The following is a 17,937-nucleotide window of genomic DNA, read 5'->3' as shown; positions in this document are numbered from 1 at the left end:
GTGGTGGAAAATCTTCCCCATTTGTACGGAAACGCACGGTGTTGCTCTGAGCAGCTTGATCATTCGGCGTTTTGTGCGTTCCCTCGGTGAGAGTGGAGCCTGACGTACTCTCATCACCGCTCAGAGAGTCTGGCGTGTGTTTATGAAGCTCCCAATCCCTTGCTTTATCGGGAGAATCCTTTTCCGCGTGTTCATATCCTGCTGGAATTCCGCGGTCGGGAATGATTATGAACGTTGGGGGTGGAAATACAACAACCACAAAAAGTCGGCGACACCAGTCGTGCATTGTCTGTGTATATATATGTATGTGTGTGTGTGTGTTCTGTGGATAGGAGGCGACACGTGGACGCCAGTCGCGCACGGAGAGACAGATGAATTTCGACAGGAAATGTATCCAATTGTTTGCTGGTCCTTTTGTACATGCATGATCTAGGTCAATCTTTGTATTCCTCAATACCCCGATGTAAATATCTTCAAAATTGGACTATTTAGACAATTTAGTTACACTTAAATAAATTAATCTGCTAATATCATACTCACCTGAAGACAATCTATAGCTATTGCAAAGATTGCTCCACAATTCTCTGCTGTTAATTCTAATCCATTTTAATTTTTATCTCACGACCTCCGGGGTCCATCCATTTCGGGGAGGTTCAAGAAATAAAATAACGTGCACACAAAACTGTCTAACGACTTTCAGCTGATTTCTATACACAATCGTAAAAAAAAACATCGTAGAGTGTACTATTATTACTGTCACTACTACCATCACAAACGAGGACAGGACATTACCCATACAAGCAAGTAGTACGATTTCTTCATCAATCCCTAACACTTGTCAGGAGATCTCTGCAAGCAGCAGAAGACGAATGAGCTTATTTGATTGGGTGTACCTTTTTCTTTGTCAGAACTGGTTAAAGAAACATCCCAGAAAATTCATCTCAAATGCTTGCGAAACAAAAACAAACCCTTTACCTCCTCCACCCAGGCGTACGCTGAATGGCACAGTTTATGTTTTGGACAATGCCACCCATCGGAAACGAAGGCAAAAAAAAAACCGGACATTTTCTACAGCATGCCTCTCTCTCGCACTCGCTCACTTAACCTCTGCACCTTCCCCCCGTTGGTGCGTGTCGGTATTTATTATTAACCACCTGTTTGTCACTCGTTAGAGGCCACCCATAGCCACCGTCGTCGTTGTCGTCGCCGTGCGCACACAAACAACCAACGAACAAAATGCCGGAAAGTTAAGGTACGGAAAAACCGAGCGAGCATAAAACAAAAAAAAAAATCAACGCATAAAGACACAAGCAACTTTGTGTTTGTGTGTTGGGAGAGCAGCTCCCCAAACGGCACGCACATCGTAGCAATGTTGGGGAGAGAGAGAGAGAGAGTATGCCCACGATGCGGTCGGGAAAAATGAGTGCCTTGAGTGAGAAATTGAGCACCACCAGGAGATATAGCGAGCGTGGCGAAGATCTGCGAGCATATGTTTATGTCTTTTGTTACGTCCCAAAAGCCGATCGTGTTTGTTTTTTTGCTCGCTCCCTTACTGAGTTCAGTTTCCACTGGGTGTGGGCGTTGTTTTCCACCATCGCTAGCACGGGTCGGTCCGTTAACCCTGTGTGTGTGGTGCCCGTCCGTGTCGTTTCACGGACGGAAGGACAATGGACCGAAGGATGGTATGACGGTGACTAGGTGGTGGACGTGATACGAAATTTCTGTTCCTAGAAGAGCGAGGACAGCTCATCTTCATTTCCATTTTGTTTCAAGTGGATTCATCCTGTAAGTGAGGGCAAGCGATGCCTTTGCGTAATATGCAAATATGCGATACTCGAACGCCATGATGACCCGACGACGACGAGGTTGGGTGTACGGGAGGAAATCGAACACTTTTACTTGCCCTTCCCTGCAAATGCTTTCCATTCCGGGCTCATCGTTTACCGGGAAACACATTACGTAAGCGAGCGGGGATAAAACTTGTAAAGGCATCATCTCAAATCGTACATTTCATTCGCTTCGCCGCCTATTTAACGCCAGCGTTTCATCCGCACTCCGGCAGACAACCACGCAGACGGCACACACAGTGCACCATTCAGATGGAGAAGTTTTCGTGGATGTGTGCTTCACCCGCCGCTTCGCAAACATCTCGTGTTACTCGTGCATGGATATACACACGCGATGCAAATTTGCACAGCGAAAAGTTATACCGTGCCGCTTTTGATGTGCGGTAAACTCGTTTCGTTTATTCGGCTTCCGGTCGCACGTAGGCGGCCCCACCACGTGTAGAAGGTTGTCCTGCTTTTGCAACTGAAGTGATGGAGCAGCAACAACAACAAAAAACATTTCATTTCATTGACAGCACAATTAGATGCATTTTAGTTTCAGAAACAGACGGTACTTGTTGAATCGCTGGAATGGTGCAAAAACAAAGTTTTGATTTGTAAATTCAAGTTTTGATTCAGAGGTAATGTTCGTGCAATTCTTTCCATTTTCGATCTAGAAAATTGATAAAACTTTTACTACATTTAATGTACGTGGTATTTGTTTCATTATGGGATAGCTCAATGATGTTTTATATGAGTAGCAGTAGAGGAAAATTTTGGTGATACTTGCCCGTTACAGAAGTCTTCCTGACAATGTTAGATTTCACTTTACTATCCCGCTTTTCAGTAGCTATTTCCTTTCCCCTTTTCGAAGAAAATTTAGATAAACAGCATTGCCAGTAAGAGGAAGGTATTTTCCTGCTTTGCTTTCACTGTGATGCAACACGAATTGTATACATCAAATTTCCTAAACTTCTACTACGCTACCTGTTACCGATGTCCTGATATTAGGAAAGTTCAATGTCCGCGCAAAAAGGGAATCGGGTTGTATTGTATTGTATTGAGTATGACATCGATCGTACGCTGCGAAAAAGGGCCATCGGTGAAGAGCGTATGGTGGGCATGTTGATTGGGGTTTAATACACTTGAGAAACTGTTCTTCCTGGGCACCGCTGTCGGTCTTGGCCTGGCTTTAAGGATCTACTTTTTCACTTTGTTTATACTTACAACGCATCGAATCCTGCATTATCCACATTATGACCTGGTTTAAGCAACTTAGAAACGTAAAAACGAACACAAAATACCTTCGGAACGAGCATTGAATTAAACACGAGCTTCTTTAGACATCCTACCAGAAAAAAAGCATTTTACAAATCTTACTGCTTCACGCATCGAGGGCATAGAAAAATACGCTAGATAAACCTTTCGTTTCCAGCGATGTGTTGCTGGAGGTTTGAAAAAATCACCCCAGTATCGAGACTGTATTGATGAGAGCTGGTTTCGTTTACAATTCTTCGCTACAGAACGATATCCTTCCTTGCTTCAACGTTGAGTGAGATATTCGATCTGACATATTACACGCAATTTTTACGCCTTGTTCTCCTTACATAATCCTCCATCCGGCTTGACACTTTCAGCTTATCATTAAATTCCTTTAGTACGCTAATTCAGTGTGCTTCCGCCATTGACCCATCTTTACCGTCTACGTGTTGTTATTGTCGCGTGTTTCAAGGCGGGGTCTTTTACGGAGCAGATCATTCGAGGCATTTTCAAGCTCACGCTTTTTGGGTGGATTCTGAGAAAGGCAAAGAAGCATAACATTGTATAGCTTGATGTGTTTCTATGTTTCAGGCGTTCAATTGTTCCTTACCTTTTTATCCCATTGGTGATGTATGTAACGGAGCAAAATGTTCTTCTTGTCGGTGACTATTACTGTAAAGCAAAAGGAAGGAAACGTTTGTACTAAAACCGCGAGAAACCAAACTACCAACAGTCGGTGCGTACTTACCCTGCTCTGAAGGAATATCCACCGTGGGGATGTATACGGAAGGCCTTTTCGAGGATGTTTTCACGCCATTTTCCGTATTGAAGAGCGAAAAGTTTTCCTCATTGTGGCACGGCAGATCTTTCAAAAATTCTGTAATAGACTGCACGGACGAGTGTATTGCACCCGGAGAAAAAAAATTGGAACAAATGTGGCGATGAGAGCATGCGTTATTTTTGTCGCGATCTGGCACCAACCAATGGAACCAACTGCATCTGCACCTGATGCAGAGGTCCACCGACAGGCCAATAGTTTACCATGTTTCGCTGTCGCAAGCGCCCTGTCGTTGGGGCGCGTAGCTGCTCCTGTTCTTCGGCCGTCAGCACCGTTGTTATCGGCTGCGCCGCAGCAACTACCGTCAGCGCCACTGTTGCTGCTGCACTCTCACAAAAGGATGGATTCTACAATGAGTGTTCTTTAGGGTTTACGCTGCTCAATCAACCGTGCGAAGCCGTGTTCAAGATTCTAGTGGGGTGTTGTATGTACTTTCGAAAACTAGCGATCCCAACCCGAAAAGTGAATGCCTTGAAGCACAAATTAGAGTAAAAAGCACACTGTTTGTTGATTTTACGACGTGAGCGATGGTGTCTGTCAAACGAAAGAATGAAATGCCACTGACAGCACAGCCTACTGTCAAACGCGATTGCTGTCAAACATGGTAGAACATCGCATAACAACGGGCATGACAAATTATGTTGTAAACACATAAATAAAGTATTTCTTAAAATAAATTTTACTGAACTTTAAACAATAATTTCTTCGCTTAACCCTATGTTACACCAAAAGTATTGTTTTGTAAAACAAAAGGTGTCTTGAGGAGATATCCAAGTTTTCAACTCGATATTATGAACGCTGAAAAACATCGATTACAGTGGTGCGGACAGTTTTGCTTCATTCGTTAATTAATTTATCAGTTTTTTTCCTTCTTCCCGCAGTACAAATAAAAGGATAGAAAAACGATCTTAATAAATTTTCTTTTACATGAAGGAAACATTTTCGTATTTGCTTCTTCTTTGCCGAGGTTTTGCAAATATTCCTACGTAATTAGTTCGTAGTTGTAAATGAATTCCACTACCTCTTTAGTTTGCGGACCGACTACTAAGTCCATATGTTCTAAGAAGCGTCTTTACTGAATGGATGATAAACAAATGGAAAAAAGAAATGTAAATCACCTTAATTACATTTTATTCCTTACATTTGAAATTTGAACTTGCCAAATATATGTCTACTTCTTGAAATTCCTCCTAGTGACATGTACCATCACTTTAGTTAAGAGTAACAAAAAATTCCAGGATATTGTAGATGCTTGACACGCGGCCACCACGAAGTGGACCACGCTTTTTTAAACTAGAATGAAGCAGGCGATACAAACAAGCCAAAAATCGAAGATCTTTCACAGTTCTAGCCGTACTTGCCATAAATCTACTGATGGCGCTTCCAAATCTCCGTAGCCAAATACCACTGACTGGTGTTCTGACCACCAGAATGCAGAGTAAACACATGAAAAATCGAAACATTGTGTCACTTTTTTAATGCAAAAGTTATTTCAGTAAGAAATGGTCAATAGCTTTCAGATCTCGTCAAAATTCTTTTCACGGATCACGCGTTCAAGGATCGTTAAGCAAAGCTCATCATAAAACTAAACCATAAATACATAACTTACATGGAGATCACGAAAAAGGCATAGATTGCGCAGGCATTTGTGGCGGGTGAATATTAACCCTTCCGCGTGTGTCGCAATCAAATATGACCGTTAAACACTATTAAATTTAGCTGCATTTTATTCCGCGCGTATGTGTATTACCGATGCTGCTCCGCTTACGCATCATTTGCGTCCGTGTGCGCATGAAGTTACGCAAAAATGCAAAACCGGAATGAAAATGGAAAATGTGTCCCACGTGTCGGAGGAGATGCGTCATTCATTTATGCATCGTACGCCAAACACTAGCACACCGCAGGCTCCCAAACAGGTGTGCCACAAAGCCACAAACCGACTCACTTTGTTTTTGTTCCTCCCAATCACATCTTCACCTTATTTAAATGGTGCTTCGAAAGCGATTGCATGCAGTTTCACTTAACGATGTGAAAATCGAAACTCGCCAACCGAGATCCTCGTTTTTTTTTTTCGTCCATTTTCCTTCCGACAGCAAGCCTCACCGCGAACCGTCGGGGGTCCGCGATCGATCAATAATTACGTACTCCGGTGGCTTAAATGGCCGAAAACGGGTCCGATATTGTGATTGCTGGTGGGAATAAAGAAGATGCTTGGCCGCCGTGTGTGGGGAAGCATAAATATCGTATCGATCATATCGCCCACCGTCGCTTTTTCTCTTTGCCTCCCCTCATGGCCATGCGCGGTTAGATTGGCACAGCGGGAAACAGACCCCAGGCGGGACAGACCTGGGTGAAAAATTTCCCTCCCTCCCCCATCAAGTGGGCTGCGGAGGCCAGCACCCGATTTGGTGGTCGAACGACGTGTAAGCGCGTGAGCAAAATTTGAATACAATAAGCAAACCGCATCAGCCCCATTTCCGCGTCTTTGCCACCGCCAACGGTAACGGTGGGTGGCAAAAATCACCCGGCACAATATGCTCCACGAGTGGCACAAACTGAACGAAAGCGAAAGCATACTTTTAACGGCTTTACCCGCGAGGGAGGGACGCCTTCATTCGGATGCACCACACAGCACAACGCCGCCTCTATCGGGCGTCAGGGTTTATGTTGCCGTGTCCCTCCATCCATTTGAATTGTTTTCGGTGGTTTGGGAAAGCTAATCACATTTGCTGCACCCAAACCAATCCCGGCGAATACCTGCAGCCACAGCTGGATAATTAATTTTTGGTAATGTGTCTCATAATCGAAGCCGGAACTAAGCGGGTCAGCTCCCATACGGTAAACGTTGTAGTACGCGAAAAGTAGAGTAACGTAGAGTGTTTTTGTATTACATATGGTTAATCGTTGAATAGTAATCATATTTAAATAATGTATGCGGTTTGTTGTAAACTATTTCACATTTATTTACGCATGTAAACACTAACTCTGTTATCATATTTACATTTTGTCATAACAAATTAGCTCAAATTAACAGCTCAAACATATTTTAAATACTCATCTTTAATTTACGTTCGTAAGCTCCTTTGTATGTCCAATTAGCAGCGTGGACTTATTGAAATTTGTGAAGCATATTTTTATATGTATGTGCTTTCTTTACATATCACAGCATAACACATTAGCAATAGCGTTGCATTTGGAATGGAATTCATCAAACTATGCTGTGACCTGGCCCGTTCCATATCACCACCATCGGTGGTTACAATTATTTTGAAGTGAAATTAAATTTTCCCCGCCCAATGATAAACACCCCCTTATGCGCGTGTAAGCATTATAACAACACCGTAAAAAAACCCTTGACGAAAGCTTATCCAAATTATACAAAATTCACCGCACTGTGAAATTGGTTGTGGAAAAAGTCTATCATAAAGCATTGGTGGAATAAGAAAAGGAGGAATAAAAAACATAAATTCCTTTGTAAGTCAACAGCAAAAAAAAAAAACCAAAAGCAATTCGAACGCATGTTCAATTGAATGTTGATCGATGTCTCGTGTGTTTTTTTTTTGTTTGGCAAAGTCGCACGATTTCGATACTTCCGCGCTGCGGAATGTTCCCCCTCCTCTGCACCGGTACGGCTGACCGCGGCAAAAGAAAGAGTGATAATGTGTGCACTGAATTTTCGGTAAATGTGTGGAGCCATTTTGACGGTTCATCAAATTGTGCGTAAGCCGTGAAAAAGTGCAAAGCGTGAGTGAAAACTATTCTGCTTTTTGAAGGGGATAGTACACTTAGACAGACCGAAACAATGGATTTTTGTTTTATTAAAGTAATTTTTTAATGTATGACGTAAATGAAATACGTCCGTTTTTTTCTGCTATTAGAAGGAAAGAAAGGCATTTTTTGTTTCCGCGCCTATGATGGTTTTCTGCTGAACGGCGGACAACCTGGAGGCCGCATCGTTTAAGATAAAGTACAATCAATATTTTTACTCTATTTTTTAGTAAACTACCTGCCATCGTACGTAGGATTTTATAATTATGTTGAAAGTTCAAAATATTACAACTTCTTGAAAAAAATTGAACAAAAGTTGCCAATTTCATCGTGTCAAACCGCCAGAAATGGTTTCACGGTTTCAAATCGATTTCTTCTGAAGCTTTGAGTCCCTTAAGATCATTCGACTTTGAAATTTATGACTTTTGAACGGAGTGTCTCATGAAATATGGTTAAAGTTTACGACAAAGTAAGACATTTCAAAGAACTTCTTAAACATTCGAATCAAACATTCTTCAACCGTTGCACAGTGTACAACCCCCTTAATCCTATTTAAAAAATATAAATAAATGCCAGTAACAAATAAAAACGAAGGGTAAAAATTATGATGATACATTACAAAAAGAGAGAAAGTGATAGATTAATCTTGTTCCAAACTTGTTGCCGAACAATTCAGCCCTTAAGTTCAGCTCGACAACATTCATGTTCTCCCCTTTCCTTGGGATGAGCTGCTTCTTCGTTTGTTTCGCTTTCAAATAAAAAAAAAAAGGGAAAAGGGCTTATTTTTCCCTATATCAATAAATACGTACGGTTCGATTGCACCATTTATCTTCATTTGGGGCTACCGAATTTTGCTGCCAGCCATGTGCAATTATCACAACCGGTTGAGAAGCGAAGAGGCGATTCTTTTCCCCTGGTTTCGTTGTCTATATCCATGAAGTCGCTTCCACAGTGGGGATAATTTCCCTTTTTTTCTGTCAGCTTTTTGGTTGTTTAATTTCATATAAAAATATCTTACACACACACACATTCGCATGCAGGTCGCATGGGTACTGTTAAATGCTTCATATTCGTGAGTAGCTTACACACCTCGATAACTCCCTCGGACGGGAGGGGCCACTAAGAGGGTGCTAATGGGTGATGGTAAAAACAACCACAGCAAAACAAATTGGACGCTTTCCTTTTCTTTATAACCACACGAAACGATTACGCGCGTAAGGTACACTATTGGATAGCCACAACCACTGGAAAACCCCATCCCTTTGCCGGGTTGAATAGTTTAGAAAACAAACATGTACCCAAAGGCTGGCAAGTGTTCTTCACTTTCCCCCACCAACCGAACTGTTTGTGGCTTAAGCCAAGTGGCTGAGCGGTTTGGTGGAAATTTTTGCGTGAAAAAAACTGTTTCCAACACCACCGGACCATGGACTTCGAATCCCTTCGATCTTGCGATCTTGGATCTTGGACCCTTCGCGATGGTGCATCCGTTTTCCCCCGAGTCTCGCGAGCGCACTACACGGCTGGATAAATCGTGTGGACACACGAACGGCAAGATAAAGTACACCCAAACACACATGAAAACGAAACAACAGCGAGCCAAACGAAACGAATAAAAAAAAAAGGCAACATTACACGAAAGTGGCTCGCCATTCTCGGCTAGCGCGAACCGAAAATCGCTCGACGGAACCGGATTCGGAATGGAAATTTTGTTATCTCCCGAGTGGCCGTCTGTGCTGGCTGCCAAGACAGGCCCAAGCGGCACTGCACTCCGTTGATGCTGGTCAAGATTTTCGATTTTCACGTCCCAGAGAGCGGGATGGAGAGCAGAAGCAAGACCAAGAGAAAAAAAAAACAGTTCGTTCGTGTGTAGCAGAGTGTACCTTTAATTAGCTTACATATCTACATATAACACACCGCATAGCATGGCCGTGTGCGCGCGTGTGATCGCAGCGATTCATCACCGGGAACCGGCGTTGATCGAGGCGCGAGTTTGACACGGTTGAAGGGGCACACTTTTCCTACCTGTTGATGATGCTGCGCACACACGCTAGATATCCACCCCTCTCCCCCTCCCCAGACATTGCCCACTTTCCTCGTGCGGTACACAAGCAGTTCTACGAACGGGGTGTGTGTGTGCCCCGGCTGGTGGCCAAAAGAATTCGATTTTCGCCATCACCATTTGCGCTGTAATGGCGATAGTGCCGTCTCTCCGTATCGATGGGGTTGGATTCGTTTCTTGCGTGTGAAAAATCTGCCACACCACGTTGGATGCCGTGCCGTGAAATATGCAACGATATTTGATGGGTGGAAAAAGTGGAGAAAATTGGCAAAAATGAGTGTAAATATTGATAAAATATAGTTATGTGAAAGCTCATGTGATCGCTGAAAGGTTTTTGGAGGATGAAGATGTATGTAAAGGCGAGTAGAAATTATCGATTCAAATTGAAGATCAATTTTCTAAGCTCAGTTTTTTTTCTCACGAATATTCAATGGGGAATACAGTGCGAAATATAAATATAATAATTTAGTGAGTAGGTATGCTAGAATGTATGTTATTTCTTGGAGTATCTATTCGGAAAGGTAAATCCTTAAGTTTTGCAATATGTAGTCTATTTCCATTAGAAAAAACTAACGGACGTTATCAAATTTGTTTGTCCTCCCTGCGATCACATGAAGGAACTTGTATTAGCTTGGCATGTTGCTGAAATAAGCCAACGAGACAACAAATTTTAAGTTAAACACGTGTTAGTTATAATGTAACGTTGAAAAAATAATAAAATTTAACACATTCCGTGTGCTTTATTCTTTCCAGAGCCCGTGTCACCCAAAATGTGGGTGACGCTCTTGTGAGCTTCAAATAACATTTTCATTGGCATTTTTCCTGCCCATCATGTTGTGTGTGGATCTTCCACTATGTAAACTAAGAATCAATATTCGGGTGACAGCAACACTTCTCACCAGGCCACGTCATCCTCATTTTGGGTGACAGCAAACCCCGCTCAAAGCAAAACTATCTGTTAGGAACTATCGGGACACGTTTTGTTTCTTTTTAATAAAATCATTTGTTTTCGCATTTGTTCGAAAATGCTTAGCAGTAAACGCGTTAAGCACAGTTCAGCTGTTCAAAGTACAATCATCTCAATTGCATATATTTTTCGCGTGTAAACAGACGAATCTTTGTCTACCGCTAATCACAGTCAAATGTAACTGGTTAACAACTTGATTCCTAATTAAAATAAAAGCCCACATTGAAATCACAACATTACCAGCGGAACTAATGTGACTATTTTCATTCAAGTTGTGATGTACGGCGTTGCCATCATTCCGCCCACCCTGTACGTGTAGGGCTCGACAACGAAGCAAACCCTTACACCGTCCCTCTCATAGGCACGTTCATCTGACGCACCCCAGCCACCAATTTGTCGCTCGAAAAGTCGCGAATGAAATCGACAGTGAGAGTGATCGAGTGGACCATTTTCACTCCCCAGCCACGCCACCTCCTCGCCCCTACGGGACAATGGCCCCGCGAAAGGGTTTTTTTTGGTCGTTGTTTTGGTTCCACCGCAACGATTCCGGTTACGCTTGTCCCGACATTCCTCACCACCAGCCCGGCAGAGCAAGTGCCACCCCCTCTATACCTACAATGTCGCCCGCATTTTGGCCATGGCCGTCAACGGTGCGTTGTCGCGTGAACGCAAACGAAAGTGAAACCCCGGCTGTGCGCACCAGAAATGGGCGATCGGTGCACCAGTTGCCAACAGTTAATCCTGGTTTGTCATACCATCCCGACCGTGGGGTCGTTCTCTGCTCTAAACCGTCCCACCGGCAATGCGTAACGCCGCTCAGACACGCACCGGGACACGACGCACACAACGCGACCAAAAAGGGTTTCGTCATAAATTTCGTTTTCTATTCACTCGATCGACCACCGGAGACCGGAAAGTCTTCGGCGCTGCACTACTTTGCATTCGTGGCGGCACGCGCATGGCTGGGGTTTGATTTATTCCGGCGTTAGCATCGGTGTTGTCATTCCGAGCCGGCCCATGTCTGTGCCGTGTGCCGATGTGGGAAAGTCGCCGTTGCGTTGCTCAACCTTCTCGGTTACGCTTGCGTTAGTTAGAGCCCGATGATGCAGCCGACGAATCACGCAAAACGGACGCATAATGCCATCACGCATTGCGCATCCCTTTCGGAAACGGTACCGAACCCGGGGCAGGACTTTCGATAGCACACCCACGGAGTGAAAGGCTTTCACCTGGTGCCGGGTCCGCCGGGCTTGTGGGAGGGGGAAGCACATGCAGGTGCACAAATATTTCATTTGGTGAGGCTGTTAACGGGCATCCTTCACGGTGCGATCGTTTAGCATCGCATGATGTCTGAGGGGTTTGGCGAAGAATGTTAATGGTCGTCTATAATTGAACAATATAATGAGCTACTAACCAGTTTGGCTGCTACAATAACGTGCTAGGGTTAAATTTCTGAAATAATTTGTCAAAATCAATATGTCTAAGCAATGGAAAATTATAGCCTTCTTGGAATCTAAAAGAGTGTACCACATCAAACTTCATCATAGAAAAAAAACGCCGTAACAAATTATTCATTTGGAGGTTTCTCTTGAAATTTTGAGTAGAAGTAGTTTAGAGTGTATTGTTTCCAATACATCTTGATCGATGCCAGATTTTCGAAAAGTTAAAAAAATCGCGAAAAGATTTTCTGCAAACACGTGGAAAATTGCCCCAGCGACAGTCATTGACGAAGCCTCGTGGTCTCATCATGGACCAGGGGCTACTGTTCTTCGACGCCATGCACTAATTTAATATTCCGGAGGAATTAACGTATAAGAATCCTACAAAGTTTGGCAAGCAATACATGATTTGGCTAGCGTAAATGTAAAGTAGACCTAGTTCGTTGCTTTAAACCGTTAGTTCATTACCGAGCCTGTAAACGGTGAGATCTACCTCAAGGAATGTCTATATATATATGTCAACTCGTGTTTCCTCTGTAGGAGCAGCACGATCACCTTACGATCTTTTGGCCTGCTCTAGTTTTTATGCCACAATTCAATTCTGTTTCTTGGAATGTTACAAAGCCAAGCCAAACCTTTCCAACGCACCAGAACTTAGACACATCGATTAATACTGGGCTTTTATAAAATGGTGGCATATAAATCTGGTTGATTGGTTATGTCATGAGAATGACATCGGACGACCCTGCCCGTAAAGTCCTTTTAGGTCGTCCACATGGACAGAGAAGGCGTCGTAGGCGCAAATTGAGGACGTTTGGAATTCCACAATACTCCTCTTGCAGTACATTTAGAATTGAGAGATGATAGATCTTGAGATATGATTGCAGGTCCATGTCAATCTATTCTTACCGGTACATCGTTCATGAGGCAAATGTACAATCAAAACCAAACTAATTTCGTTGCAAGACTTCGAGTATGCTGAGGACTATGTGTAAAACTTTGGCAGGTTTCTTATAAGTTCCAAGAATTACCGCGTCATTTGAAAGGGCCCAAATGATTGGAAAAAGTGTAGACTATGAGGACAAAGTTAGGAATCGTTCAATATGAAATATTCGTCGTTGGAATTGCCCGTTAATAGGACCGGTTGAAGTGGCATTTTCCTTATCCTGATCGTTCCAGTGTTAAAAACAGATTCTTTACCTATTCGTACTACGCAAAAGGGTGTATACAAAAGTACCTCCCCTTCGTTACGTCGGGCGTAATGCAATTTTCCAATGCTTTTGCTTTATTTTTAGAACAAACGTGGGTGGTTACAAGGAAAAAGCATATCTAGGACAAAGCGAAATTAAGCAGCAACAACACACATTTTCAAAGGCCTGAACACACCCTTCAATTGAGTAACATCCTAATTTTGCATCGAAAAACAAACGAAAATTTGCAAACCATCAACACCACACCCACACGCTAATCAGGACCATTTTCCCATGCGATCACACACGCACTCACGTTGCCCAAAGCAAAGTGCAACAGATTGCGCTATGCATCGGGCCCGCACCACAGGGTGCGAAAGCGCATGTGGTGCGATTACATAAAGTCCACAATTTGGGAAATTAAAACCAAACCCAATAATAGCCCGATCGATGCTATAACGAATCGATCTGCCATCGTTGCACACACCACGTTCGATGTATTGATCCATTTCTTTTGAGGTGTGGCACCGCTGGAACACCTGGTCGTTGTTGGACCCTGATTTGTGTGTGTGTGTGCCTCTCTGCATTTGCACTTCTGCTTTGTGCACATTGGGTCAATCGGACAACAACCGCCCCTTCGTGAGGGGGGAGGGGTGTGCGCGATGCTGTGATCATCTCTTCGTGTTCCCGTTTTGATTTTACCATTTCGCCAACGGGCGCCACACCGAAAAATGGACACCGAACCGAAACGAGACCGTGCAATCGCATCGAATCGTGGAGCGGCGAATCTTCTTCGATGCCTAATTCGTGTTCACTTTCTTTGCATGTGCAAACTGGCAGAAACAAACGATCGAACACGGTGGCGAGCTTTCGACGATTGTGCCACATGAACTTTAGCACCTTCTATGGATTCATTTCTTTTTTACGAGTTGATTGAAAGGTGATGATGCCTTCAGCAGCTCGGAGTGGCGTGTCAACAATTTAAATTAATAAATACTTTAGAAGAAATAATTGAACTTTAAAATAAAAACCATATTCCTCTTCTAAAAAGTGACCAGTATTTTGGCTACAAAACTTAAATTAAATCAATTTTAACACGCTCGACACGAAGCGTACTAGTGTGTCACCCAAATTTCGGGTGACGCGGTGTCCTGAAGACATTTCACGTCACCCATGGTCGGGCTTTATTTTTTATAAATTGATTTGAAATTTTCATCAGCTAATTCAAAGTCTTTTTGATCTATTGATTTTGTTGATTCCGTATAAAAAAATGCAAACGAATATGTTATGCTAAGTGCACTAGGGTGTCACCCATATCTCGGGTGACGCGATTCCCTGAAGACGTTTCAAGTCACCCATGTTTGGGCTTTATTTTTTATTAATTGATTTGACATTGCTATCAAATACTTCAAAGTCCTTTTTGATTATGTTCCAACACACTGATTACCTTTCCTTAAATAACTAAAGTTATTGAATATCTGTCTATGGAAACATTTAATTGGATCGTTAAACGATCATTGTCGTTCAATTTTCCTGACTGAAGGAACTGCTTTACCACATTATTATTTAATGTATGCTACACTTAACATCAACACTAACCAAACAAAAAGCCGTTTTTGCTAGCTTTCCATTGCCGTAAGTACCGCTACGGTGTGGTAAATTGAAAACACCAAAAAACCCGCCCTAATCGATAAGCCCGGGAGCATTGGCGGCCATAACGAAATTAATGATGCCTACGTCAATTGGTCGAAGAGGGATGAAACCCATGCCCCCACACCCCATCCATCAGCCGGTTGTCCGAGCGGTGATTTTAATTTTTTGGAAAATTCCCTTACTATCATACCCACCCGTTCAGGGCGTCGGTAATTTCTTCACTTTCTCCTTCCGATACGTGCTCGAACGTACTCCAACGCGCACGCTCCTCGGAGCAGCTCGGCTCATTTGCTAACCTAATGGTCCAGGGTCCATTGGAAAAAGGCGGGCATGGGTTAGACATAAAAAGACGCTATGTGCGCGATTGAACCGGTAGGCATCTGCAGCTCCGAAGAGAAGCGTTTGCGAGAAGCAACACAAACAGTGATGAGTGTTGCTCCATCGGGTGATCATCGTTCGAGCAACGGTTTCGGTTTTTATGCCCCTACTTGTGTCCACACTTCGCATTGGAGAAGCGACATAATTTGGGCAGCGACATAAGGCGTTTTCCACCGTGTACGATTAGCGATCTCGTTGACAGAGACCCCACCCAACGGTAACTACCGTTTTTCTCCCATCAGGACACTTTCAATTTACGGTTTGATCGGTCACTTTCTGCGGTATTATATCATAAACCGGAGATCGATCACCCGGCCGGCACTTTCCAATGGTGACCGACAGTTCCCGGTGTATCCCCACAAAACACGGAGAAGGACGAGCGGAGAGGGGGGCGCTCAATAAAAAGTAAAAGTTTATCGTCCACGCTCCATGGTCGGAAGAACTTTCCTTTGCAGAAAACTTTAACCCAATGATCCCTCCCAATGCTATTCGCGATCGATTGCTGTGCGGCAGGAAATTGAGCCAATAAAATCGAGTGCTCTTTATATTGTGACACCTTCCCGAATGCTTTAACGATGCTTCACGTTTATGGTGGGCCCGGGAACGGGCAGGCGGTCTTTAGCAGGATTATTACAAACGACGCACAGTTTCCCAATTTCTCTTACCTCTCAAGCTTACTGGAAGATCACTGACCATTTGATGGGTCGTTTCGATTTCTATCACCTGCTTGTAAGGCTTGTACATTGTTTCGGGTTTTTTTTTTTGCTGTACAATGACGACACTCGAAACCTACTGCCCTGGTGTGTAAGAAGTGGCCTGTTCGATAGACTACACGTTGATCACTTACAGCACGCCGCGGTTTGCCGAAAGAAGGAAAGAAACCAACGGACACCGATCGAAAACCCGCACACCGTGCCGGCGACGAGGGCATCGATCGATTCCAGATGGGAAAAACAACAAACCGAACCAGTTAAACTTGAACTTCGCAAGACGGTGCCAGGTGGGCCAGCAGCATGCCGAGAGCTAGGTTCGATCCTCCCGCTCGCTCGAAGTAAAAAAAAAAAACACCAAAAACGGGACGGGGGAACCTGTCGTCGCGTAGTGACTTCAAGTTCAACTCCGCACCGGGGCCGTGGAGTGGTTCGGAACGCGACGCGTGCCCAACGCACGGTGTGTACGGGACCAGGCGACCGGTTGCAACCATGCCGGGTGAAAATAAGCCAATGGGCCATAAAACTGCCTGTACGGGACCCTCCAAGTGCCAAGATGCCTTTCCAGTTTTAGCAGGTCTCTCGGTAGCAGGTGCGTTAGGTGAGCAGGCTTTGGGGGGGGGGGGGGGGGGGGGGGGTGGCTTATGTTTTTTTTCCTCTTTCATCGTGACTACTCCATGGGCTACGGAAGCTGCCATGGTTCCCTGTTCGCAAGTGTTTGGCGCAAGCTACTCGAATGCACTGATTTGCATTTGAATTCAATCGTTTCGAACCTCGGGCCGTCGAGCATTATTGATGTCGGACATTCATTAGGCAGAGATCGGCCGATTAATTTTCATGTTTTCTGATGTTAATTTTGTTTAGAATTTTTCATTTGTTATTAGTAAATTATTATTTTTTCTATTATTTTATATAACATTTATCAAATCGAAATTTATTTGACCTACTTCAAGAAACTCCTCCAGCGATGAAAACGAAATCTCCCGAATGCATCAGGTACGGTATCAATTATTGCAAAAATTGTGTGCTCGATTGATCCTTTCCTGAACCGCGGACAGCAACCAATAAGTAAGTCGTACAGAAGAAAGAAAACAGAAAAAAAAAATCGCGAGATGTTTTGCAAATGTGCGTCTAGGGAGAAGTGAATAACAAAAAAAAAACATCATTACTGCACGCTGTTACTTACTCGAGGCGGGTGATCAAAACATTAGAAAGAAAGCAACGAAGGAAAAAAAAACTAGCCAGCCACCCCACACACCGAAGAGAGTCGAAAAGAAACGGTGGCACGAACGAGAGACTTGCGCGATAGCGAAAGAAAGAAACTCTCAACACGAAGCGCGATGAAGCGAAAGCAACGGACGTTTGGCGGACTGGTTGGAAAGAGAGCCAATGCGAACAATAAATCGGAACCAGACAGACGAAGTGCCCGAACAGCAGCGTGCAAAAGAAAGGTACCCCTTCGGTGGCACGGTAGTGGAACAAAATGGTTTAACATAGTTTTATAGCTGGCCACGGTATCATACGCCAGCAGGCCGTCTCGTCGTCGACAGCAAAACCGAGCCAGCAGCTCCAACGTACACGGGCGGCGCCCACCAAGCGCAAGAAAATTCGAGTTTACAAGCCCGCGCGCGCGCGCGCACTCGGTATGTTTTTGTGATCGTCGTCAGGTTGCCGTTTCGAGTGCAAGGTGCAAGTGAAACAAAGGGTTTCTCGCTTGTGCGATACTGTGATTTAAATGGGACAGTAGTGAAGACTTGCTCGAGGGGTCGATTAAACGATCGTGATCCTTAGTTGCGTTGAAGGATCGATTCAAAAGGGTGATCGGTTCCTCAACAACTGTACTGTGGAT

At 43.9% G+C, this 17,937-nt stretch overlaps 1 protein-coding gene across 1 annotated transcript; it reads right to left on the bottom strand.

Annotated features, from left to right (window-relative positions):
* Positions 1 to 3,528: 3,528 nt before the first annotated feature.
* Positions 3,529 to 16,122, bottom strand: LOC128712305 (DET1- and DDB1-associated protein 1). The gene is made up of 5 exons (XM_053807201.1): positions 16,044 to 16,122; positions 4,128 to 4,246; positions 3,835 to 3,973; positions 3,697 to 3,758; positions 3,529 to 3,621 (listed from the first exon to the last, which is right to left on the bottom strand). Exons 1-5 carry the CDS (start codon positions 16,120 to 16,122, stop codon positions 3,529 to 3,531), a joined length of 492 nt encoding a protein of 163 aa, XP_053663176.1.
* Between the last annotated feature and the right edge of the window lie 1,815 nt (positions 16,123 to 17,937).

The sequence above is a fragment of the Anopheles marshallii genome, chromosome 3, assembly GCF_943734725.1.
Source record: "Anopheles marshallii chromosome 3, idAnoMarsDA_429_01, whole genome shotgun sequence".
Classification (NCBI taxonomy): Eukaryota; Metazoa; Arthropoda; class Insecta; order Diptera; family Culicidae; genus Anopheles; species Anopheles marshallii.
The sequence above is the reverse complement of the archived record's forward strand: the minus strand, read 5'-3'. Positions and strand labels throughout refer to the sequence as shown.